Consider the following 26,483-nt stretch of genomic DNA (forward strand, 5'->3'; position numbering starts at 1 on the left):
AATTGAGTAAATTCTGTGTACAGGTAAGTTTTTCCTGACAGTTTATAAGGCTGAAACAACATTTCACATAGTAGGAAGAAAAAAAAAACCTTCATATGAAATTTGTAATCCAGGTTTAATCAAAATATCAAGAAATTGAAAAAAAAATATACAGACAGTGTATAAAGAATCATAGAATCATTTAGGTTGGAGACCTTTAAGAGCATCGAGTGCAACCATAAATCTAACTCAGCCAAGTCCACCACTAAACCATGTCCCTATGAACCATTTCTTTTATGTTACATTAAATCCCTAGGAGAAAAAGGCAGAGTTTTAGCCAAGATATGACATCACCTTTTGCATGAACGTTCTCTATTTAGTTTCCACTTTTAACAGTAGTGCTCCAGTACAATAGTGGAGCTTATTTTAGGTGCTTATTATATTTTTATCTTTTAAAAATCTTTTTACTTGAAATCTAAATTAAATTAGACTTCAGTATTGTTGTTTGGTTTTGGGTTTGGTTGTGGGATTTTTTTAGAATACGGAGAATAGGCAGAATATTAAGAACTTGTGTTCTGATCTAAAGATCTTCAGGAACTAAATTAGACTGTTACCAAAATCATGGGATGTGGATGTTTGAAGTACCTTTGAAGCTCTGAGTCTCAGTCCTGACAGTATTTTGGAGCCTCCTTGTAAATAATCTTTTATGTGGAGGTTCCCATCTAACCCAGTCTTCTTAAAGAAATACAAACTGCTATAAATAAGAGTTTAAAAGTCCCTCTGCTCTCTTTAACGTGATTCTTTCTATTGGTTTTAGCTTGGCAAGTCATTGCAACATAAAACTAGGTTCATAGGAGTGCAATGGATTTAAGAAATCACTTGGTCCACCTTTTTCCTCTAAGGCAGTATCAATTTTGTCATTCCTGACACATCAGCTCCTCCTGTAAACTTCAGAACTGAAGACTTCTCAATGAAATCTATTTCCATGCTTCAGCTTTCAAATTCTGGGAGTTTAACAAGCCCAGTGCATCCAAGCTTTTACTATTGGTGGAGTTTTTTGCTGATCTGTGGTAGCTGTGTTTGATCTTTTTTGGATCCATTCTAAATGGTCCACATTTTCTTGATATATGGTGCCCAAAAAAAAATCCCATGGTATTTAAGCAGAGACTTTGCTAGTTCAGAGAACAGCAACTCCCTGGCTGCAGTTGGGTTTCTTTTGCCTGGGAATGGTGCTTGCCTTTTCCACAGCTGGGTGACACTGATGACTCATGTTCAGCCTCTGATGCACAAAAGCCCCTGGAACCTTTTTCTGTGTATTTTCTACATAGCTACTACTTGTTTTGTGTTTTATAGCTGGTTATTCCTGACTGAGTGAACATCTTGCACATGACCCTGTTGGAGAGTATCTCTTCTTTTTTTTTTTTTCTTTTCTTTTTTTTTTTCTTTTTTTCTTTTTTTCTTTTTGAGGACGTAAGTGCAATTTGTCAGAATCATTTTGAATTTTTATTCTGCCCTCCAAAGTACTTTCAGTGCTTCTCAGCTTGGTGCCACCTCCAAATTTAATAAGCGTATTCCGTGTTCTATCACCTAGGTCATTAATGACAATATGAAACATTGATGGACCCAAAAAAGACCTTTCTGTATCATTTCCAAGTGAGTCAAAGAATTGCTTTTAGTTAGCAAGCTCGTTATATGGCATGGATAATTACATTATATTAATGAAACTGGGTAAAAGAAGGACATACCCGCATCTAACAATGATGACGGAAGAAGAACTCACGTATCCTGAGATTTCCTTTTCTTCTGTCAATTTTTGCCTGAGTTAAAGTTATCTGACTGTGCTTCGTTACCATCTAAGGCTCACAGGCAGGACACAGGAAGAACAAAACAGGTTTTCTCCTTCTCATTCCAGGGCTGAGCTGGGCATTTAGAGTCCTGTAATGAGAAAGAACGAGTGTTTAAGTAACGTCCATAAGCAATGTAAGACATGCTTCATTCCTCTGTCTGCCCAGAAATCCTGTACATATAAACTCTGTAATTTAAATAAGGAAACTTGCAAGGGTTTACAATAAAAGGGATTTTCTTCCCATTTCCTCTGATCCCATGGATGCTTACAGAAATGAAGCCTCCATCTTCACTATTTCAACTGGGTAACAGGCCTTCCCGTAGAGCTCAATGATGCTAAGCATTCATTTAAATGCACAAATCTCTTTGTGATGAATTATGTATTTTCTTAACTTTTATTTTAATATGAAACAAGATTCTAAAAAATATTTTGCATGTTCTACTGTTGAAATAGATACATCTCATTTCTAGCTGTAAAGTTTCTCTGAGAAGACATACTACATTCATATACCCTGTCTCTACGAGCTTGACATAACATTTGAATTACTGATTACCTGCATTATGTGTGACAGTTCATGGAGCTGGACAGCTATGCCCCTGAGGACTCTCAAAGGCATTAACTATTTCAGAGAAGTCCTGGAATACATTATAACCATTAAATGGCATGTATATTTGCCTGCCTTAAGCTGTAAGACCTCAGTGTTATCCCACTTAGTCGGTGGCCATCATATATGCAGAATATATTCACTGGGAGACTCTTTTACAGCTTTGGTTTGCTCAGTTGAAATAAAGCTTCTGTTGTTTTTTTAGTACTGTTATTCTCCTGGGAATACACAAAGAATTTTGGTTTGGTTTGTTGGGATGGTTATTTGCAAGCCCACACACAGACAATAAATGACAAGCTGATAAGATTTTTTGTTATCTAAACAGCATTTCCATGAAACTTTGGCTCATGTGGAATAATCTATTATATTATTACTTACAATATATTTGACACCTGTCTGCTACTCTAGACACTTCTAGCTATTTAAAGTATATCTGTAGCTTCCAGTACGATAGTATTTGTGCACTTCCAATGTTTTTCTTTATGTCATTTATCTTCAAAACACCTGTGAAATATTCCTGCTTATAAATAGTGAAGGTAGACAGAGTCTGAACTAACGTAGCAAACACCATGCAGGAATCCTATGCTTATGCAGAGTGTTGTGCTTCAGAAGTCATAAACTGGCACCCTGGGCATCCCACCCTTCTGCAGCTTGTTGCATAAAACACATCATGCTCAGCTTATCCCCACATAGCATTTGATTTCCATGTCTATGAGGTTGTAATACTTTAATGAGGCATGTAAAGAAAAAAGAACAGCTTGTCCAGACCTGGCTTATTCTTTTGTATTTCTCATTCTTTTATTTTTATCTTAGTTTTTTTTTCATGTTAACCTGCCTCTCAGAAGAGGCTGACCATCACACACGGGCTATTTCACTGGCTGTCTCAACACCCAGGCACTTACATGCCCCATCTCATCAGTCCTTGGTAGACCAGATAAGTCATGCTGTCTTCTAAGCATACATTTCCACCATGGAGTCTGTAAAGGGCTGGCAGCAGGTGGACTCAGAGCTATCTGCTCAATCCTTTTGACATCAGAGGCTTAAAATCTCATAGAAGTATTTTGCTGAATCATGTTACAGTTTTTAAATGCTCTGTATAATATGAAATTTCCCCCAGTGCAGCTTCAAACCTCATGTCCCTTATTAAATGCTATAGGGATTTATTTTTTTTTTATCCTAATGTGGTAAAATCTGTCACCTCTATTACTAAGTATGATTTTCTTCTCATTTATTGTTCCTGCTACTCCTTCCTGTAGGGCATAAGCGATTCCTGCTGCTTGGCTTTGGGGGGTTGCAGCGGGAGGTGGCCACATGCCAACGACCATGCAGGTTTGAGGTGAGGTGGTATTTTTCCTGCACATAAGCATCACCCATGCAGAAGCATTTGCAGAAGCAATCCCCAAAGCAATCCTGACCCCTATGCCATCTGCATAGCCCTTGAAACAGGAAATGCAGAGTGTGTCTTGTGTGGCACCATCTTGCTTGACTGGCCTAGGAGAGGGAGGTAAACCAGTTCCTGGATGGCAGTGGAATCTTTCCAGATGCATCGTGCCTTGTACTCACTCGCTGTCATGACTTACAGATAACGGAGCAAATCTCTGCGCTGTATTTTGTTTGCCTGGACCTGCCTATGTCACAGACATGGGGAGAGCCTTGCTGAGAGGAGTTTTGCCACCACTACCTCCAAAAGGGATGCTTTACCTGGCAGATTAATGTTTATTTTGGGCATGAGCTTCCTCCATTGTGGGTTACGTGTTCCCCTCTCAGTACTTTCTCAAAGCTCCCTTTTCTGTGTCCTGTATATTTGTTCCCAAATCAGGCAACCCCAGAGATGCCCTTGTTTCTGCCCAAAATGGCCTCTCAGAGCTGGACTGGAGAAAACACCTGTAAACTGGCAGTTTTAAGGCAGGTACCACTGACAGCACTTGTAACCCTTTCTCCTCTCCTGTGTATCTCAGACATTCATATGGCCAGGATAAGCCCAAGCTGGTCAAGGTGCCTTGGCTCTTTGTAAGTGGCTGGGTTAACGTGCGGTTTGTAAAGGGAGAGTCAGAAATTGCTGGTGGCTTTGAAAGGCAGGAGAGCAGGGGCTGCACGTTTGTGAGGTCGAGATTGTGAGTTATGAGACAGGAGAGAAAATAGAGGCAGAATTGATTCAGAGGGATATAAAGCAGGACATGACTGATATGGAGAAATACAATATTAGACAAATGAAGGGGGAAAAACATGAATTTAAAGGTACTAATATTGCAAAAAAAGTTGCAGGAATTGGATAGGATGGATAGAAACAATTTAAATTTGGAGATAAAAGTTACCTGGATATACATGTATAGTGATCTACTGTTTGTAGTCTTAGGAGAGAGATATGTCCAGTGTGACTCGTGAACAGGGGCTGGTACCTCAAGATCTGCTGAAACAATCCTGCAGTCTCTTATAAAGCCACAAAGACCGTATCTGTTGGGTTTACTCACAGCAGAGAGGAATATAGCATATGGGTGACATAGTTTGACCTGCTTAGCATATGGGGAAAACGGTACAATCCCAATTTGCTGCTGCCTTGGTGTGTTGCCTAGTAATTTGGGATCATTGAGTGTGCAATTTAAATTAAAATCTGTGAACGTAAAGATACTCAGTAGCTTTGGAGTAAGGGGGGAAAAAAGAGGGTAGTAACAGTGAGGAAGTCTAATAGGAATTTAAAATTACATTTAAATTAAATTCTTGCCTCTGTTTGTAAATGTGGCAGTATTTAATGTGGTTTTGATCAGTGCAGTATGCTATCCTGATAGCAGCATATAAACACAACTTGTTGACGGTGCTATCAGTATCAGGTTCCTGGGGGTGGTGGGGGATGCCCCTTTATAACAAGCGCTGGATTTAAGTGGGACAAACGATTTAAATATGGGACCGTGTCTGTAGACACAGAAAGCTGAGCTGAAAGTCCATTTCTATTCTTCATGGAAAAGCTTCATCGAGCTGATTCAGGGCTTCACTGTGAGTGCCCCAGAGCCGAGGAGAAATTCATACAAGCGTAAAAGGTCATATAATACCCCAAAGAAATTGCTTTAAACTGTGTAATCTATAGGGCGAATAATGAAGATAGAGGGTTTTGGGTTTTTTCTCCCCCTCCAGAAATTTACCCTACATTTCTGCTTTGAACAGATGTCTTTAAAATGTGTGTGGGAAATTTCCAGGAAAGTCTCATACGCTTGAATTTTATTATGTTTCTGAAGTGTGGTAATGATTTGAGAGATGACTGATGCTATTATTTTGTTTCATTTTCAACATCTTGTGTTTCATTTCTTTTTATTATGTTTGCACAAATACAAATAGCTGTAATACTAATCACTGTACTAAATTGCTGAAAAAAAGAATATACAGAATTTCAATTTTTTGAAATATTTTCCTAGGCTTCTGAAATGTTACTATACAATTTTTGTTTCCTTCCCAGATTTAATTGATATTCATGTCTATCTATGAGGGCAGTCATACTAGTCATTCAACAACATCCAAGTCCACCTTTCAAAATAAGCCTTTGTCTTTATGCTGTACGGCAGGAAAGACTGAAGACTGAATAGTCAGTCCAAAAATTAGGGGCGGCAAGTTTCAAGTAAAGAAATGGAAGCAACAAGGCAAAGGAGAGGTTTCAAGTGAGGTATTTTAGGAGACTGCATTTTCAACAGAGTGGCTTAACAAACCAGGAGGTATCTTTACTGAAGCCTCATGAGCTCTTTAGGTATTGGCAGGTTGCAAGTCCAGAAACTATTTCATGGGTGAAAGAGAATGGATTAGACGAGCAAAGAGGCATAGGAAAACATACTGAACCATGGTAGCATCTCAGCTCAGGGAACAAAATTACACTGTTGTGGAACAGAAGAAAATTCTTGAGCACACATAGGTGTTCTACAGAATATTTTCTAACAGACAAAACACAGCTTATTCAGTGAATGTATAGAAAGGGAGAAATGGGCCAATGAAAAGGACCATGAAGATCATTTTGATTCCATTGTAAATTACTCATAACAGTAGCTAGACAGTCAATTTGAGATTCTTTCTACAGAACGAAATTAAACAATGTACAATGGAAATACCACTAACAGGAGGAAACCTTGAAACATGCGGGCAAGAAAAAGTAGAAGGACATAAAATCTAGGAACTGAAGAGACAAATTACTAAATCGTCAAGCTATCATGCCTGTAACTAGACTCTATGACAATATTTTTATTACTAATCTGACTTCACCCAGCCCTTTCCCACTCACTGTAATGCACATCTCAGTTAAACTCCTAAGTATGGGAGCTATGAGTCTAAAGACATTGACCTTGATGGAGGAATTTGAGTTTTATTCTGGAGGTGTGTCTATGTGCTTATAGATATGTTTAAGCACTTGCATGTGTTTGTGTAGCAGAAAATAAATGTTAGCTAGCATTTGCAGGCTTCACTGAAGTGATTTAAAGGGAGTAGGTGGTTACTGCCCTAGAACATGGAAGGGGTTTGATGATTTGAGAGAGTAGGAGGATAATTAAGATTGCAAATATTATTTCTGTAGTTATGTAGTACAGTATTTACTGTAACTAACTTCTGTTTCTGTATATCCAAATATTTAAGTTTTCTCTAAATTCCCATGTCTTTCTTTCATGCAAAATGTTCTTAAATTTGTTTTCTTAAAGGAAACTTCTAACTGATGGGCATGCACAGAAATATTTGAAACACTGTTCCTTAAGACATAAAGCCAAAAGGCAAATAAGCATAACACACACACACACACAAAAATATTAAAGCTTGTGTATTTTAAGCAGCATTCCTTTGTTTTCATAGTCTATATTACTATCATAAACTCTTCAGACTGCCATAGTTATGTCTAGGGATCATAGCGTTATTACATTCAGTACAGTATGCTAATGCTGTCTGCAAGGGACATAAAGAAAGGGGAGTCATTCCACAATGGTTCTCAGAAAGGAATATTAAAAAGATATTAAATATCAAAAATTGTTGACATTTTCATAGTATATTTGTAGTGTGTGTTCTAGGAATCAGTGGATGAGTTTATTCCCCTTCCTCTGGTTTGCTAGTTGAACGCAAGACATACAATTGGATTAAATGGAAAATATTTTAGAGATACTTTGTTGAGGTCATAGAACTTTTATCACAGCAAGCTGGTTGTTTAACCACCATTTACCTGTATGATTGCTCTCTGATGCTATAGTAATTGACATTTAAAAAAAAATAGAATATTTATATTATGGCTTTTTATAATAATATTTCTGGATCAAATTTACAAAGCAGAGTATTTCACCCTCTGATTATGAAGCAGTAAACAGGTCTGTTAATTTTCAGTGTATTCTTTTGAAAATATTATTGTATCTAAGTCAGTATCTAAATACTGATTTTACAATCTTCAATTAAATACAATGCATTACTTTCAAAATTAATAATTTTTACAGTGTGTATCTGTGCAGGAAATCACAAAGTGACTGTTATTATTTACTGTTTAGGTGGAGACATGCCTCTTGTGTACTGGTGAGAGACATAGTATGTGCCCAAATTCTTATTCGAATTCACTGAATTACCAAGTTGATCCTGCCACTGTCGTGCATTATTTTCTGGCAGAGCACAACCGGGATTTCATAGCTACTACACAAATACTCCATATTGTATGGGAGAATGCAGAGAAGAAACTTGGGACATTTTCAGAAATATAAATTTGGTTTCTTACACTACTGGATTAATTCTCCTTCTGGTAATATAGAGGGCAACTTTGATTAATTTAAATTTATTTGATTAGGAAGAAAAATAATGACTCAAAAGTACATACCAAAATCCCAATGAGTCATAGATTAGTTTAGGTCAGAAGGGACCATTAAAGATCATCTGGGCCAACTCCCCTGCCATGGGCAGGGATATCTTTCACTAGATCAGGTTGCTCAAAGCTCCATCCAACCTGACCTTGGACAGTTTTCTATTGAAATGACCTTACGTTACCTCTGGTTTCAAGACTGAAGAATAGGATGGGTGCACGGCATGACATGCTTCCAAGGTATACTTAAAGGCAAGCTGTGTTCTGGATTGTTTCACAAATTAAGTCTTAACTGGGGTCCATCCCTTAACACTCCCAGAAATACTGGTCTGTAACGTAGGAGATCATATTTCCAACATGCATTCCATAAATGGGAGCAATAACCAAATATATTCTGATTTACTGGGCATTTCCTGAGAGCTCATGAAACTCTTGAACATTCTTTCAGAAATGGTACTGCAGTACAAATAGTGGAGCACAGCATAGTTTCACAGGTCAAGTCTTTACACTTCTCTCCCACAGAAAAAAATCGTTAGAAAAATAAAGTTTTCATTCCTGTCCTTCTCCTTCAAGATAAATGGGGGAAAAAGAAAAAAAAAAAGAGAAAAAAGGAAAAAAAAACCCACAACAAACCAACTGTTCACTTTATACTAGAGAGGTAATATGCATCATGGCACTACTTTAAGATGAGATACTTCCTACCCATTTCACACTTTAGAAATAATTACTTAACACAGCACAGCCCATTTTATTCACTGTAACTTTTTCTCAGTAATTTACTTTGTAGTTTTGAAGTGAAAAGCATCATGCGGTGTGGAAAGCCACAGAGCTGCTCCTGCTGGGCTTTAGTTTATTTTTTAAAATTTCTTTAGGCATTTGATCATCATGGAATTGACTCACTCTTAACGCTAATTGCCATACTAAAGAAAACTTCACTAAAATATAGTCTATTAGAAACAGAACTGGACTGGGAATTGGAAATAGAGTCTAATTCCCATAGACTGTGGATTCAGTTACTGTCTTGTTGGTGTGCATCATGACCACATGTAACATGCAGAATCTTTACAATTGTTCCTGTTTTATAGCAATCATTGATTTTTATAGGAAGTGTTTCTTTAATTATAATTTTGTAGATAATACAAATGAAATTTTAGGGTATGACATATAAAAATAGAGTAATAAATAGGAAATGTGGAATGCTACCTTGCATTACTACTGAAATTGGTATTGAAGCCACTGCAGAATTAAACCTATGATTTGTTAGAATAATATGGTTTAAAACGTTTGATGCTCTTATATATTAAAACCAGGTTTAATTCAGAACATCAAAATTTTAAGTTATTCAGAAGAGAAAGAAGAAAACGAGATATAGAGGTCAGTTGGCACTTCTACCACTTGCAATTAGTTGCTATATTCATCTGTCATTAAAATGTATTCTAAATGGCTGCAGATGTCTGTGGATATCTTTTAATAGTGCATGATTTGTACCGAGACTTGCAAACTACCACGTTTGTTTTGGTACAAACCATGAACTAGTCCCCAGTAAAAAATCTCCTGCAGTGAATAATTCAGTGCAAGTCCAGATCAGTGGTTCAGCTCCAAAGCCAATGCTAATTGATAACAGAAGGCATAGCCAGGATAATTTAAGAATTTAATTTCCACAGACTTTCAATCCTTTTGAAAATATACACACTTGTCTCATTGGATGAATTTTCAAAAGCATCTAAATAACTTGGTATGATATAAATAACTTTGGAGCTGACAAACCAAATCCAAGCACATTTAAAAGTTCTTTGGATGGCTAATTTATTTTTTTTATTTAATAATAATAAAAAAAATTGGCACCTTTGAAGGCTTGTTCAGTTTCATCTATGAACATCAGAGTGAAGATGGTGCTAATTAGCATCTGTTATAAAGTTATTTCAGGTCTTACACTGGAACCACAGGTTTCAGTCTGCTGTGATTTCATTTAACATTCTTTAAATTTTTTTACACTTCATTTCCTACAAGAAGTCTTTGTGGCAATCTACCAAAAGAACTACCTTGCTTTTAACTCATTTTGCAATATTTTGGGAGTTTTATTTGTGCCCGAAGAGGAGGGTGTATCAAGAAAATTTGAAAAATAATTTTTTTTAATTATTATTTATTTTCAAAGGGTGGACAAAGTGTGAACTGTGCAGTGGGTTTGTATGTTACATATTCATATACTTTCTTCCATTTCCATTAGTTATGAGATGGGCTCCAGTGGCAATTACCTTAATAGTTTCAATGCCATCGTTATCAACATAGAAAAGTTGACTTGTCATATTGCACATTCGTAGTAGTAACTCTTATTGGAGGCTTTTATGTGGGTGTGCAGAGCTATTCATTCCATTACTCTGTGGACCAGGCAGGATGGTCAAATTAATTACTCCCTCATGAATATAGAAGATAAAGGGCCAAATCCAATTAAAGACCTCAGAGTCTATGAGCTTGGAATTACAACATGAACATTTGGAGTGATTTTTTTACCACAGGGGTACCAGGACCTGGGTTATGCATTGAGATTATTGAAAAAAGTGAAGTCACCTCAATCCAGGAGATAAACGGTGCTAAGTACAGCCTGGGCCCCCGCGCTTCTGGGTCTTAAAAATGAAGGGTTGGAAGGAGAAGGCTTTTTCCAGCTTATGCTCTATCCTGAGGCATGTATTGGTAGTTATTTTTTTAAAAAAGGTTGAGGATCTAAATCACGTAGAAGTTATTCTGCTCTCCTATTTTTTATTTTTAATTTCTTTTCTTTTTTTTTTTTTTTTTTTTTTTTTTAATAGTTAAGTCTCACCCAGGAAATGGGAGGCCTCGGTCTGATTTTCTGTTGTGGGGTGTCATGGCTTAACCCTAGCTGGTCACTGAGCCCCACGCAGCAACTCCTTCCCTCCATGTTGGGACGAGGGAGAGAGTTAGAAGGGTAAGGGTGAGAAAACTCGTGGGTTGAGATAAAGGCAGTTTAATAGGGGAAGCAAAAGCCATGCATGCCAGCAAAGCAAAACAAGGAATTCATTCCCCACTCCCCACGGGCAGGCAGGCTCAGCCACACCCAGGACAGCCGGGCTCCAGCAGGTGTAACGGGGACTCGGGAAGATGGATGCCATCACTCCCAACAACCCTGCCTTCATCCTTCTACCCTCCTGCTCTATATACTCAGCATGATGTTCCATGGTATGAATATCCCTTTGGCTAGTTTGGGTCAGCTGTCCTGGCTGCGTCCCCTCCCAGTTTCTTGTGCCCCCCCGCCCTCTGGCTGGCAGGGCCTGAAAAGCTGAAAAGTCCTTGACTCAGTATAACCATGACCCAGCAACAACTAAACCATCAGTGTGTTACCAGCGTTGTTCTCACACCAAACCCAAAACACAGCACTGCACCAGCTACTAAGAAGAAAATTAACTCTGTCTCAGCCGAAACCAAGACATGGGGAGTCATGAATCTTTTCTTTCTTATATATCTCTGGACTGTGTGTATATTTTCATGTATCCCACTGAAACTGAACTGTGGTGTGGCTAAGGATCAGAAGGACTGCAGGCCCCAGAGCCCACCCCAGCACATCCCACCTGGGACCCCATGCAAGGCTGTGGGGGCAGGTTCGCGTTTGTTTGCCCTTTTGAATCCACCAGCCTTGCATCCCTGCCTTCAGGAGGAGGAGGAGTCCCTTCCCTTCTTTGATCCCATTCCGTCCACTTAATCCAAGTCATCTGTTTGATGATTAAAAAAATACAGCATATAATCAGTCGAATTTTGGAGTGTCCATAAAAAAACAGTGAATGTTCCAGTCATTCAAAGGAAATAATGGTAAAACTCCTGGTGACTCTAGAGTGCAGAGAGGCTTTGTGAATGCACTAGTAAAGGTCTTTATGCATTGAGTTTTATTCTAAGAACAGAACAAAAGCCCAAAAAAAATCTGATATGTACAAGGAGAAAGAAGCACTAATCAGTTCATAGATTTAAAGCATTATTTTATGCTTAATTAGTTTGTAATAGCATTTACAAAGGTGTTTGGGTGTTTGTTTTTTGGTTTTGGTTTTTGGTTTTGTTTTGTTTTTTTTTTTTTTTTTTTTCTGTAAAAAACCTGTTGATTAATATGTCACAGAGTTATTTTCAACAAGCTTTTACTTCAGATATCCCACATGGACATTCAGTTATTTTGTGTTGGCTTTTACACTAATGCCCTATAATTGTGTTTCACTTCCTCTGATTAAACTGACAAGTAATTTGAGTGGATATCACTTAGCACATTGATCTGAGTTGGTGACAGGAATAGACCACAGCTTTGCTCTGTAAAAATAGAAGGAGCTGGTCCTTTGCTGTTGCATTCTTTTGAATGTCTGGTTGGAGTTTAAATAGTTTATTTTTTTTTTTTTTTTCATCACTAATGCCTCATGGGTGTGGTGTCCTACAAAGGAACACATGGACACAAAGAAGCCAGGACTCAAAGTGAATGATTTTCTACTCTAATGAGTTATTTCCTTTCCCAGGCTTTCCTTTATCCCCATGCATTAAAAAAGGTTGCTAAAGTTACAGTATGTGTCAAATTAAACCTCATGTGCATTGTTTGCTTGCAGGTGGGGTTCTCACTGAAGACGTGCCAGGCTGAAAAGCCTTGTTGCAGACACATGTCACTGCCCTCAGAAAATTTGACACATGCAATAACCTGATACTGCTGCACAGTACACTGCCAAGTAGGGTGTCAGAGCTGTGAAGTAGCTGTGGTTTTACTGGCTGCAAGAAACATCAACCAGAATAATTTCAAATATTGTTTCAGTGTAGACTGTAATTGAAAGTGTTCAGAACAGGTTGGAGGATAAAGAGAAAGCAAAACAAATGAACAAACGTAAAAACCCACCTGGGTGGTCTGGAGGGAACTGACATGGTAAGGGAAAAGAAAGTCCCAATAAATTTGAAAAAGTATTTAATACTCTCTTATAAGTACAAATCTTGCGTTAGCATTGACTTTCAGCTGCATACATTGATGAATACATTTTTAATAGGAAATAAACCCTTCTTTCCTTCTGGATCATCTAAGGAATGTAAGTGTGATGCAATTAAAAAGAAAGAACTACAGAGGTATTACTCAATACACATCTCATAAAGAGATCTATTGGATAGTGGCAGATGCAACCAACTAGTTGAAATCCCGTTTTTCAGTGACATTTGATAATCAAAGCACTTTAAACGCCATCAAGAAAATTCTGTGACTCCTACGGACAGGCGAGATTTGGGAGGGTTTGTACTGTGAGGTCATATAATGCCTGTCTTTACGCCATTAACAATAATTCTGCATCTAAATAGAACGTTATACTTGGAACTTCAATATATTCCTTAGAAATGTTGTGTAAATGTTGTGAACTCTTTGATGTACTTCCAACAGTCACTTTATTTGTCAGAGATGTCTGTTTGTTTTAAAAAGCTCCTTTGCTGAAAAGTTGCTTGAAGGTCCACATTATAGAAGCCAACATTATAGTCAAATATTGTCATCAAATAGAGCCTTTCTCTCAAATACATAAACAAACAAAAAAGTCTTTGCTTGCAACCAAATAACATTATGTCATTCTGCTATTCCTCCAAGAGGGAGACCTGAAAAATACTAAAAGGCTGTTTTTGAGGGGTGCTGAGATGTCTCAAGGAGTCCTGCAATTAATTCAGTGAACAACGCTCACCCCTGTGACTCATAATATATCCTTTAATCTAAAAACAACTATGAAGAGATTGGCTACAAGTGCTTGCTAGAGAATGAGACATAAAACCAAGGCCAGTGGTCATACCAGACATCAATATCACTTCCATTAAGAGTTCTAACAAGTATTTCCACTAATCTATAACAGAGATATAACAAAGATGTACTCAATAAACTTTCTGAGTTTAGATGCATTTGGTATTATTTGTTATATGTTATAAATTCTTCTGAACTTCTGTACTGCTCCTCTTTCCTTACTTGCCCGGTATTACTTCAACTTTTTAACAGATAATATTTTAATAGAAAATATTACAAAGGCTTTATTCATACCTATTTCATTACTTAATAACATTAATTATTATGCTTAGAATACACTTTTCTCAAGAGCTTGTATTAAAGTGTGTAGATTTTAACACTTTTTATTAACATACTCCTTCACTATGGGCTTCTATATCTGATGGGAAAGAAAAAATGTATGCTATCTCCTTTTCTCCACTTATTTTAGATTAAGAGAAGATATCCAGAAGTGATTTAAAAGCAGATTGCAATTTACAGCTGTAAAGCAGTTGGTGATTAAATGGGGAGTTTGTAGTAGACCCTTTGCAAGTAGATGTCTGTGAAGAAATTAGAATAATTTTGAATTCTGGAGTAAACATTTCTGACCTTCTAAATGGAAGCATCTGCAAGATTTCATTTAACTGATGAGTGGAGGGATTCTCAGCTGGTGTAAATTAGTGTGGCTTTAGTGAAGCTGATGGTTTTATAATAGTTTACACCACCCACATTTCTTTCCTCAGAAATTCTATTTTTTATATACATTTAAGTGTAGTAGCATCAGTTTTGTGAACTGACATCAGAATATAAATCTTCTGTTTATTCTATGAAAACCCTTATATTTTCCTTGTTGAGTCCCCTGAGTAAGCACCACAAAGGAAAAGAAGCTCTTTAACTGCAGGAAACATTCTGCAGATCCCTATTCTAATACAAATGGTTACAAAGTCACCCCCTGTCGAAAAAAGGCACGAAGGGAAGCTTCAGAGACATCAGTTCTCAAGGGCATTGTGACAGAAACCTAATGTGCATGCTAACACTCGTATCACCTGCATTTACAGTGATACAGATCACATTATACACGTGCTGAAGAGATTTCTTGAGGACATATCAGAAAACCTGTCTCAAACTACCAGTCTTGGCTATCTCAACTGCATTTCCTTGTATTCCCCTATTACAAGCAAACTTCAGTTCCAAATTAGGGTAACGTTGGCATATGTCTTTATCTGAAAAAGCTCAGATTAAAGAAATCCAGCTCTAAGTGGTTTTTGGGTGGGTTTTTTTTTTTTTTTTTGTTGTTGTTTTTTGTTTTGTTTTTTTTTTTTTGTATTGTTTTCTTTTGTTTTCTTCATTAAGTTGTGATAGTCCTGTGACCAGCAACAGACCTCTCTTGCAATCACACCTATAATTACAAAGGCAAAAAACAGGTTTTGCACAGTGTTGTCCTCAAGCCATTGGTAGTGACAGCCAAAGCATAAAGTGTGTTTCTATATTTTTGTATGTTAAGGGGTTTTGAAGGGTGAAAATAAGCATGGAGAAACAAGCAAGATTAGAATCATGGAATGCCAGGTACAAAGGAACCTCAAAGACCCCGTAGTCCAACCTTTCTTAGCAGAAGTACAGTCTAGATGACATGGGCCAGCACCCTGTCGAGCTGAATCTTTAAAGTGCCCGAGGTTGGGGAATTCACAACTTTCCTGGGGAGATTATTTCAATGGCTGGTTGTTCTCATTGCAAAAATATTTCCTTTGGTGTTCAGTAGGAATCTCCCCAGAAGTAACTTGTACCCATTATCTCCCTGTTCTTCCCATGTGACACCTTGTAAAAACGGAGTCTTTATCTTCTTTGTAGCCACCCTCTAAATACCAGAACAAGGTTCCAAGGTCTCCCCTGAGCCTTCTTTTCTCAAGGCTGCACAAACCCAGCTCTCAGCCTTTCCTCACAGGGCAGGCTTCCCAGTCCTTCCATCACCTTTGTGGCCCTTCCCTGGACCCCCTCCAGCCTGCCCACATCTTTTTAGTATAGCAGGGACCAAAACTGAACACAGTGTTCCAGGTGTGGCCTGACAAGCACTGAGCGGAGTGAGATAATGACTTCTTTACCCCTGCTGGTGATGCACTTGATGGTGCAGCCCAGCACCCTGTTGGCTTTCTTTGCCGCAGCAGCACACTGTTCAGTCACACTGAGCCTCTTGTCTACCAGGACCCCCAGGTCCACTTCCACAGAGCTGCTCCCCAGCCAGGTAGATCCCAGCCTGTGCTGCACTCCTGGATTATGTTTTCCCAGCTGCAAGCCTTACGTTGGTCTTTGTTGAATTTCATCAGGTTCTTGTTAGCCCACTCTTCCAGCCTACCCAGGTCTTCCTGCAGGGTGGCTCTCCCTTCCAAAGCGTCCACATCCCTACTCAGTTTGCTATCATCCACATACTTCATCAGGGTGGAATCACCATCCCTGGAAGTATTAAAAAACACACAGATGTGGTGCTTGGGTTTAGTGGGACATGGTTTAGTGGTGGACTTGGCAGCCCTAGTTTAATGGTTTGACTTGATATCTTAAGTGTCTTTTCCAACCTAAACGATTCTGTGATTCTATGGTACACTTGATCCCATCATCTAGATCACTCAGAAAGATATTAAACAGTGTTGGTCTCAATATCAGTCCCTGGGGGACCCCACTTGAGATAGGTCGCCAGCTTGAAAAGGAGCTAAGATGGTTAAGATCCAATGCCGAATCTAAAATTTATGAAGTGTCTCTTTTAGGCAGTGGGAAGAAAGTGAATTATTTACAGGACCTCAAAATATCACAGCCTGAAAGTAGAGGAATGTCTTTTGGGGAGGCTTGTAAAAAAGTTGCCCCTACAATGCTAATATTTTTTAATTCTCTGGAAGAAAATGATCCAAAACACACATAATTTGTCCAAATTGCAATCTGTAGCCTGATCCTAAGGAGGGCTGGACAATCTTTGTAGTTATTAAGAAGGGGTTCCATCTCATGTAACTTAGTTGTTTAAGGATTAATCATCTAGTACTACAAGACCTCCTCCATTGTCAGTAGAGAAACAACCCCATGTGGTGTTATCTATCCCATATTAAAATAAATACGTAAGACAGATGGGTACTCTAAAAATGCCTATCACTATATACTGAATATAGAAGGAGCGAAAATAACTAGATTTGTCAGTATTTCTAGATGGTAGAATTAAATGAGATGGTCCTACCCTGAAAACTGTCACTGCTGTCTTGAATGGCAGTGTGCTATGTTATGATCTGAATTCAATTAAATTACACAACTGTTAAATGATGGCAGGATATTCTTGCCTTGGGGAAGAACTTCTAGTAGATGCATGGTTTTCTCCCCCCTTTCCAAAAAACAAACAAAACCCCACAAACAATGCACATGTTTTACCTAATGAAAATCAGTTAGATTTATATGTTACACTTGACTTGTAACTTAGGCAAGTCCCACCAGTTGTTTTTTCTGTGCTTTTGGTACCTCAGAATGCTGTAAAATCCAGTCCAGGCTAGTAGGTAGAAGAGGAGGAGTGTATCCCCACCACAGTGATCTTGGAAACTAGTTCAAAAATACACAGAAATACAGAAATATTCAATGTATGTCTACAAATCAAAAAAAGACTACCAAAAGCAACAAAGTGCTGCCTTCATTCTCAGGTATGAAAAAGTTATCCATCTTAGGCATTCTGTAATATTTTTATTACTCTAAATTTTTCAGGCAGTTCTTTTTTAGGAAGCTTAGATGCCAGTACGTGATTATGAGTAGATATCAATTAATATGAGCAGCTGCCACTTGGGAACTAATAAGATCAAGTTCTAATCCTGTCTGGTCTGTCAAATCAAACTGCTGTCATTGATAACATTTCTGAAAATCCTTCGTTATTGCCAAAAGACAAGAAGCAGTTGCAACAGTGAATTATGCATAACAAGAAAAGGAATAGCCACAAACCAACCAAAATAAAATACTGCACTACCCACAGGTTCTTCTTCTTTTAAGAAGAAGAAACCACATATGACTGATATTAAACACACCACTTAATTCACCAGTTCACCACTTGAAGGCATTCAGATATTGTGGTGGTGTGGACTACATAAAAAACATAATCAAAATTAAAAAACAAAATCCTCTTCAACAATCCACATATTCAGTTTCCATAATTTCTTTATTTCATTAGATACTTGGTTACAATTATATACACATCTAAATAAATTCTGCTTAGATGCAGGCCAAGGACAAGATTTGCGCATCTCAGGTACTGATATCGTGTCCAGGCCATGGTTCATTTATATTTTATTTACTTTATTTACTATCTGGGTTTGCAAGGATATGGCTTACCCAGTCTTCTGCATAGTTGTGATTATTTACGCTATACTGGAACCAATTACACTCACTGTGATCTGGTCATAATTTTGTAAGGTAATTAAGAACTGCTGAAAGCAATTGTTTTATTTTAGGTGAACTTCTTAACCATAACATACATTTATGAGCAGGCAAGATAGTATACATACTGGGATCTTGTCCTTTCTCTGTGGTAACGGAACCTTTCTCCTTTGCAACTGCATCAACAAAGGCCAAAAGACCTGAATATATAAAGGATATCTAAACAACCTTTTTTCTCCATTTATGCAAAATTCTCAATCTTCTTTTTTTTTTTTCTCTCTCTCAAGAAAAACTGACTGATTAAGAGAAAATGGGAATGTACAAATTTGCATTCCATGTGAGATGATTCTCTCGCAAAATTGAAGATGGAAAACAGGTGACTGCAGAACCTCCAATGTAGTTACTTAGAATAAATGCTAAAAAACAAAATAATGTATAGGAATAAAGCATGGATGTAATCACTGAGCTGAGTAGAACAGTAATTCACATTCACAGCGTGCTCCTAAGAGACTTCCCACCATTCTATTTACTTTTTAAAAAAATATATTAATTCTAAGATGTCTTCTTCAGCTCATCCATAGAGGAACCATACAGATTTTCTAAAATATGTTTTCCTGACCCATGTCCCTAGTGAATGACTACGGTTTTCAACTTCCAGTTAAATTTAGTCTCTACTCACTTCTTCGAGGATATGTAGTTTAGCCTTTTCCTGACCCAAAATTAATTTTCTAAACCTGTCAGAAGGAGACTATGTATCGGTACATTTAAACCTAGCTTTCTGCTTAAAAGCACTGGTGCAGCTTATGTGTGTGGCTCAGAATGTTTTTCCTCTCAGTACTAAGCCTCTCTTCATCACTTTTAAAAGGGCTATTGAACATGAGCATAGTTTTTAAAGAGTGATGTTGTTCAACATTTAAAATAAAATATTAGGACAGATATATTTTTGAGCAGCAATTTACGCCTTAATAAAACATTGTGATATTGAAGTTCTGAATAAACTCTAAATAATGGAACCATCCAACTAGGCGATGATGAAAATATAAAAGTATATCAAGGTTTGGTAGCTTTTGGATCAATAGATAATCTTTCCACCTGTCTCCTGGAGGCTAAATTACTCGATTAATGGCAATGAGGATGCCTTGGACATGCAACACATAATATGTTAAGAAACTGAACTCTCCCAGGTATTTTGGCTTTTATCTAAAGCAGCAGAGGAGCCAGAGGAGTGTGTAAAAACAGTGGTCGCAAAACTTCTTACACTGTTTTAGGCTTATACTGTTTACCAATTATCATTAGTATTATTACTAATACTAGTACTAGTAGTAGTAGTATTAATAAATTGAAGCACTGAGGTTCTAAATTATGCACTTTAAAGGAAAAGGATAATAGTTGTCACTAACATCACTCATGTACATGTCATGCACATTTTTTTTTCTCTGTGACATTATGTTGTAAGCCTGCAGTTGCGGCACTTTTTGTGTATTTCTTGGCACTCCATCCCCTTCTTTCACAGGTTACTATTGTCAGCCATCTTGACTGCCATTGCTTATAATTTATTTTTTTTTTAATAATATCCTCGAAACAGCAGGTGTGCATCTCACACAACTGTAAGTAATCCCAACTTTTCAATACAGAGATATTCATTATCATAACATCTAAAGCCTCTTTATAATAATAATTTTGGTAATAGCAATTTTATCTGTTTCATGGGCTGAAATTTAAGGTCTGTGATTTCCATATTGGTGGTATTTGGAATTATTCAAAACTAACAACACATTTCCACTCTGGAGCATCTTCATCCAAGGTTGATTGTATCTTATCCAAATTATGCTATGTCTGTAGGCCAGCTGGCGTGACTGTCCATGACTTGATTTTGTGATATTGTCTAGGATCAGAAAAGTGTTCTATTAAGTACCACATGCTGACCAGAAGAGTCCTGTAATGAATGAGTTGTGGGATATAAATGTCCTTAACACTTCTGAAAAATATTTTGGGAGATTTTTATTTTATTCCAACAGTATAAACTCTGAACAGCTCATGAAAAGAAGAAACGGAGGTAGAACAAAAGTATCTTTTTTAGAAAAAAAACACAGTGCTATATCTTAGCAGAGATCATTCTAGCAGAGACTGAAATCTCTTATGATCCTTAAGTGCTTTTTGTTATTTTATTTCAATTCCTAACTAAATGGAGTTTCCCTTCTAAATGCTTACCTTAATATTATGCACTTTTAACTGTGAAGCTTTTTAGACTTGCTTAATATAAAGAAAGCAATGATTGTCTTCTCTATTTGTTTTATTGTTCAACTAATATTGTTGACAGTGGTTGTGACTGTAGGCATTATAGGGAGAAATAGAACAGTACCTGGATTTCTTCCACCAACCGGACACAGATGTGTTCAAAAGCTACTCAAGTTTTCATGGCAGGTGGCAAATCACATTTAAAAATGTATATTCAGGGAGCTAGATTTTACACTGCATGATCTGGGAGGGAGGCTGCAGGCTTGAGCTAGAAGTATGATAAAAGACCCATTCCCGACCTGGGGGACTCTGCAGGCACCACAGCCCCTAGCCAGGAGCCCCTGAAAACAAGCTCCTCCTCATCAACTGAGAATAAATCAAACAGGTGGGGAAAAACTCTAAGGAAATTAGTGTGGGAGTGACACAGATTGAGAGAATAATTTGAAAATATCTTGAGTAAAACCAGTATTCAAAAGCTATTAATGATCACTAGAAATCAGCAACCTGATTAATATGTTATCCTGCAGCAAAGTTCTCCTTATTACACCATGAATAGATGTACCTCTGTCCACAAGAACTCTGAATACCAGTATGTGGGCATTCAAGTAATCCTGTACATTTCTCCTTCTCCTTTTAACCCAAAGCCAGCAGCAATTTTTACTTCCTTTTTATCCCATCTCCAAAGTATCTTTCTTCCTTTTGCAGAAAAAGATTAATAGAGAAATGATGTAAGGCTCAATACTAAGCTTTATGTGTTTTTTTTCAGGAAACTACTAAATGCCTTTCCATGCCTTCTAGGAATGGAGGCCAAAAATTTATCACAGAGCAACACTAATATAAGTATTTAAGGACTTAAATAAATAAACTTTAATAAACTTATATTTTCAGCACAGAGCAGATGGTGTTTGACAGACTTGCCTGAAGCTATGTAACATCACATGCCATGCTATTTATTTTTCAACAATGTGATTTACTAAACAAATTTCTCCTTCTTTGAAATCATACAGTGAAGTAGAGTTTGTGTATACAGAGGAAAAGGCAGTAGCCATCTTATAAGTGTCCGGTGAAGGACACTTGAAATTCCTGGATAAGTACAAATTGTGCAGAATGTGAGAAGCATCTCTACAACTTCATGTGTATTCATATGTCATAATAAAATATTGCCACTGAGAGAGTTTGGCTGGATCTCTGCCCACTTGGTTTGGTAGCCTGTTTGCCGGCACAGCCTGGTTCGTGCCATCTAGCGTCTCAGACAACATGGCTCGGGCGGTTGCACAGAGCAGGGAGGTTTTCGGTAAGCAATATAGGACAGGTTTTTCTCTCTTTTGGAGGGAGAAGGGCCTGGCCAGATGGATATTGACAGTTTGTGTTGTGTGACCTAAGGGTCACAGAAGGGTTCCCAGTTGTCTTGTGTTTTGCAATAGGACGTACCTTAAGGGCCACTGTTTATGTAATTTAAAACTAGACTAAAAAAGTTACAGGATAAATTTGAGGAAAGGCTTAGGAGAAGTGCTAGACGTAGGCTACCATGGGCCTGCTCTCGGTGATAGTTTTCTCCTATGAGCAATACAAAACACTCAGGTTAGGAACGTGAAGTACAAACTTTTGAGTCAATCTCAAAATTTCTACTTTTTTCAAATGGCCATTTAGGGAATGTCAGGAGCCTTTGCTCCTAAACATTGTCATTTATCAGATGCCTGATTAATTCGGTGTCATTGAATCCTGTAGCTGACTAACCTGGAAAAAGTCCCAAGTTCCTATTCAGGTCAATTTTCTGACCCCCTAAATGGGTGCCAAGCATTAAGTGCTTGACCTTTCATGTCAGTGGTGAACACAAAATACATCATTGAAGAAGAATTTTTAACTAGTTGTTTTGCTTGAGAGCTGTAAAATACCATCCCAATATAGCATGAAGTTTCACGGTGTTTGCTTTTTGCTTATTCACATTATATATATAAATAAAGGTTACCTTTGCCCTAACAAAAAATGTCTTTAAACATTTTTTGTATTTATTTATCTTTCTAAGACAATGCATTGAAGTTTAGGCAATGAGAAGGAAGAGAAGAATTTAAACAACATAAAAGAAATTGAATTATTTGACTGGGAAAATAAAGCATCCCAGAACACTAATGTCACCAAGGATACTTGGTTCAGCTAGTAAACAGCACACAGCTGGAGTAATTGAATTTTTCTTAGAATATAGCTTTGTTCCTAGCAAACTAGGAACCTGGCTGAGAGTAGCTTGCCTGGCAGTCCCCGTTGTACCATTTCAACAGTCAGGAGAAGCTTCCTATACCAAACTTATCTGCCTCATTTTTATTGTGAGATTTCAGCTTGAAAACCCATAGACTGTGCACAAATATGACAGCTGCTGCCTTGGTCAGAATACCAGGGGCCAAATTTAGGATGTCTAAAACTAAAAGCATGTGCTGACATTGCTTAGGCTAAAGAGCCATAGTTCTTGAGCTGTGGACTAGATGAACTCAGTCAAAGGATGAACAGAAGAAAAATGTGGTAAAAAAATCAGTGGGTTACACAGATAACTCCTTTTGTATTGTAGCAAAGAATTTCTAATGGATTCTTTCTAAAAATCTAAGAGGTAAACATGTTTTGTGTTAAACTCTGGTGGCACTTGATATTTTTATGTTTGAATTTCTAAACCAAAAAAAAAAAAAAGGGGATGGGTTTTACAGATTTCTAAACAATCATAAATGCATTGGCCTTGTATCATAATTAGAGTTACAGACAATAATAGAAAGCAGGCACTCTCTTGAATGAATGCTCAAAGCGGAAGACTGAAACACGGGCCACTTGCCAGTGTGGCCATGTAGAGCTGGTAACAGTGCTGTACATTTGAGAGATCATTATTGAAAGGGTATGTTTAATCCCCATCCCACCCTAAAAGTGACTTCTCAATAGTTCCCAGAAACGTATGCTATTAGGCTCAGCTGGAAATAGCAAAATCGCTCTTAATCATATGCAAGGAATGATTTAAATAGGCGTATTCAAAAACAGCGTTGGGAAGGAAAGAGTACCGCCAGAAAGAATGGAAGAGCATTTTGATTTTTGATGAAAAGCCATCAAACATAGTTCAGTGTTATAAGAGTTGTGACAAATCTTTAGAGAAGCAGTTTTTTATTAAGAGAAAGGTAATACAGCTGACAAAGTCACTTAGTGCTTTTTGTGCTATTGAATGTAAAATTTTTTTTCCATTGGTTATAAACCACAAGAACCTTTTTTCCCCCTTTTAATCATCATGAGGATTTTTGCTTTGTGACTTCCTGCAGGAAGGTGTTTTAAGTGGAATTCTTTATACTGCACCTAATATCTACCAATATGATTCCTGTTACAAACGTAGGGACCATTTTCTTTCTGTCTTCAAGCTGTGTTGCTGCTTATTATCATGTTTAACATTCCCAGTGCCTGGCAGGATGGAGATTAGGAACTCTTAATTTTCATTTTACAGTGAAAGGTCTCTCCAGATTTTTGGTGTATTGGCTATAATATATGCACATAATTTATTGGTGGAACAGTCCTGAACTCTCCAGTGAGTCACCTCAGTCTTTCTTCTTATCATTTTGGGATCTGCTATCCCCCAACACATAAACATGTTAAAAACATTACATTGGAAATAACATCTCGATGGAAGCAAACAGAAGGGGTTGCACCGATTTCCTTTGATAAATCTGAATGTCTTTTTTTTTTTTTAAGTGTATATTTTCTGCATTATTTTTCCTCTAACTCTAATATTTCATTTTTAACAGACTGGAAGGAAAGAGAAGGGAGACCCACTCAACATTGCTATTGACAAGATGACCAAGAAAACACGAGACCTTCGAAGACAGGTAATCTATGCTTTTTATACTGCTTCTTGATTTTCCAAGAATTCATGGCTATTCAACTTCAGACTGGTTTTGCCACCTGTAAAGGTATAAAGAATGTGTCCTTAATTAGATATGACACTACATTACATATGACATTAAGCAAAGGAGTAGTATTTCCTGAGCCAAAAAAAACAGAGACTGAAACATTCCAAGTGTAGCCCCCAATGGCTGTAGTATGTGGGAGGGTAGGCAGATTGGCCAGACCTTAACTGCCTTTGCAGCCCAGCAACCCCAGTCATAAAAACACTGGCATATGTGCTTATTTGTGTTTATTTGAATACTCTCACTGAAATAACAGGAACGATGAGCAGAATATGAAAAAGTTTGTAAAAGCAATTATTTTCAAATAAAACTTCTAAGGTACTGTATTAAATAAAGATCCTATGAATATAAGGAGAAGACTAATAAATAACAGGATGCCCAGAGAGGTGCGAGATGCCCCATCCCTGGGAACAGGCAAGGCCAGGCTGGATGGGGCTCTGAGCAACCTGGTCTGATTGCAGATGTCCCTGCTTATGGCAGGGGGTTGGACCTTTAAAGGTCCCTTCCAGCCCAAACAATTCTATGATTCTAAGAATAACAGCAAAGCATAGTTTAAACTGTAAAGGATTACTTTCTCATATTATGTTTATCATTGTGTTTGGTAATAAGATGGAAAGATTAATTCAAAAAGCTCGAGGTGGAAAAGAATAGAAGGAAGACTGGCAAACAAAAGGGAGAAATCCTCCATAGGTTTCTCTTTACACTTCTAAAGTTAAAGCAGGAGGGATTGCATCTTTTTACCTTTTTTCTCCTTTTGAGATGATCCAACCCTGCATTTTCTGTAAAAGTAAAGCAAAAGAAATTCTACCTGGTCAGTCAAAGGTTGCTTCTGTGAAAATGATCCAAAATCCACAAATCTGCAAGACCGAGTAAGTACTTAAATGTATCTTCAGACACCTATTTGCAACATGATCATTTCAGAAATGAGTGCCCCTATAGACAGTTTGAAATCGGTGCTCTGCACTGCTAGAGCTCAGCTCATTTCATCTCTTCCTTTAACTCACAGCAAACGCATTTGAGGATCGTATTCTTAGAGCTTATTTCTCTGAATAATATTGCAATGGACTTACAAGCAATATGAATCATTGACTCTCCCGTATAAACCCTAGCATCACATCTGTTGCTCAGCTAATGACAGGAGACAGACCTCTGCTGTTCTGACCTCCAGATTTATGGGATCCTAGGTTCTGCAGTGGAGCTTGTACCATGTGTTGCCTCCCACCTCTGTTCTTATTGCTTGAAGGAAGTAGCAGACTAACACATGAGTTGCTGTTCTGTGTGAGGCTCTCAGCAGTTGCCTGAATTACTCATCTCTAAAGCCAAATTTACTCCAAAACGTGATAGGAAAATGGCACCTTTCTTAATAAACTGTATGCTTCTCATGTATATACAGCCCCAATGGTGTTGAATTCAATCTCAGAAAGGTTGGAACTCTGTATGTGGGTAAAGTGAAGCACATATATAATATTTTTGTGCTTGGAGATGAAGCTTTTAATATAGGGGGTTTTTATATTTATGAAAGTTAATCATGTAGGTATAATGTTTATTAAATCATGGCAGTTGCTAATAAACTAATCAGGATTAGATTATAATTGTGCTAGGTTTTGCACAAGCACAGAGGAAGATGGAGTCTCTGCTTTCAGCAATGGGAATTCTGACTATAAATTATCTTTCAGAATCATAATCAATGTTCTGCTTCATCACATGCATAATCATCAGTATATATGTGCACGTCACCCCAGACCTGCCTATATACCCCTTGCTAAATTTCAGAATATAAGGATGTCACTGAGGACTCATTTAATGGCTGGGAAGAGAGGCTTGGACATTAACAGAAATGAACCACAGCTGAGATCGCAGTGTTCTACTATTTCAGCCATTCTATTTTGGGCTAAATCATGGGAGAGACAACCAACTTTGAATACCATAATGCCTTTTGTTTTTAATGA

At 37.6% G+C, this 26,483-nt stretch overlaps 1 protein-coding gene across 2 annotated transcripts in view; it reads left to right on the plus strand.

Moving 5' to 3' along the window:
• CTNNA2 (catenin alpha 2) overlaps nucleotides 1-26,483 on the plus strand; it is a 557,331-nt gene that overhangs the window by 409,147 nt on the left and 121,701 nt on the right. For both annotated transcript variants that reach the window (XM_080398303.1, XM_080398304.1), the window contains exon 8: nucleotides 24,373-24,453. In XM_080398303.1, the coding sequence (XP_080254429.1) occupies nucleotides 24,373-24,453 (81 nt within the window). The remainder of the gene's footprint in view (nucleotides 1-24,372; nucleotides 24,454-26,483) is intronic.

The sequence above is a fragment of the Falco punctatus genome, assembly GCF_963210335.1.
Source record: "Falco punctatus genome assembly, chromosome: 1".
NCBI classification, from domain to species: Eukaryota; Metazoa; Chordata; class Aves; order Falconiformes; family Falconidae; genus Falco; species Falco punctatus.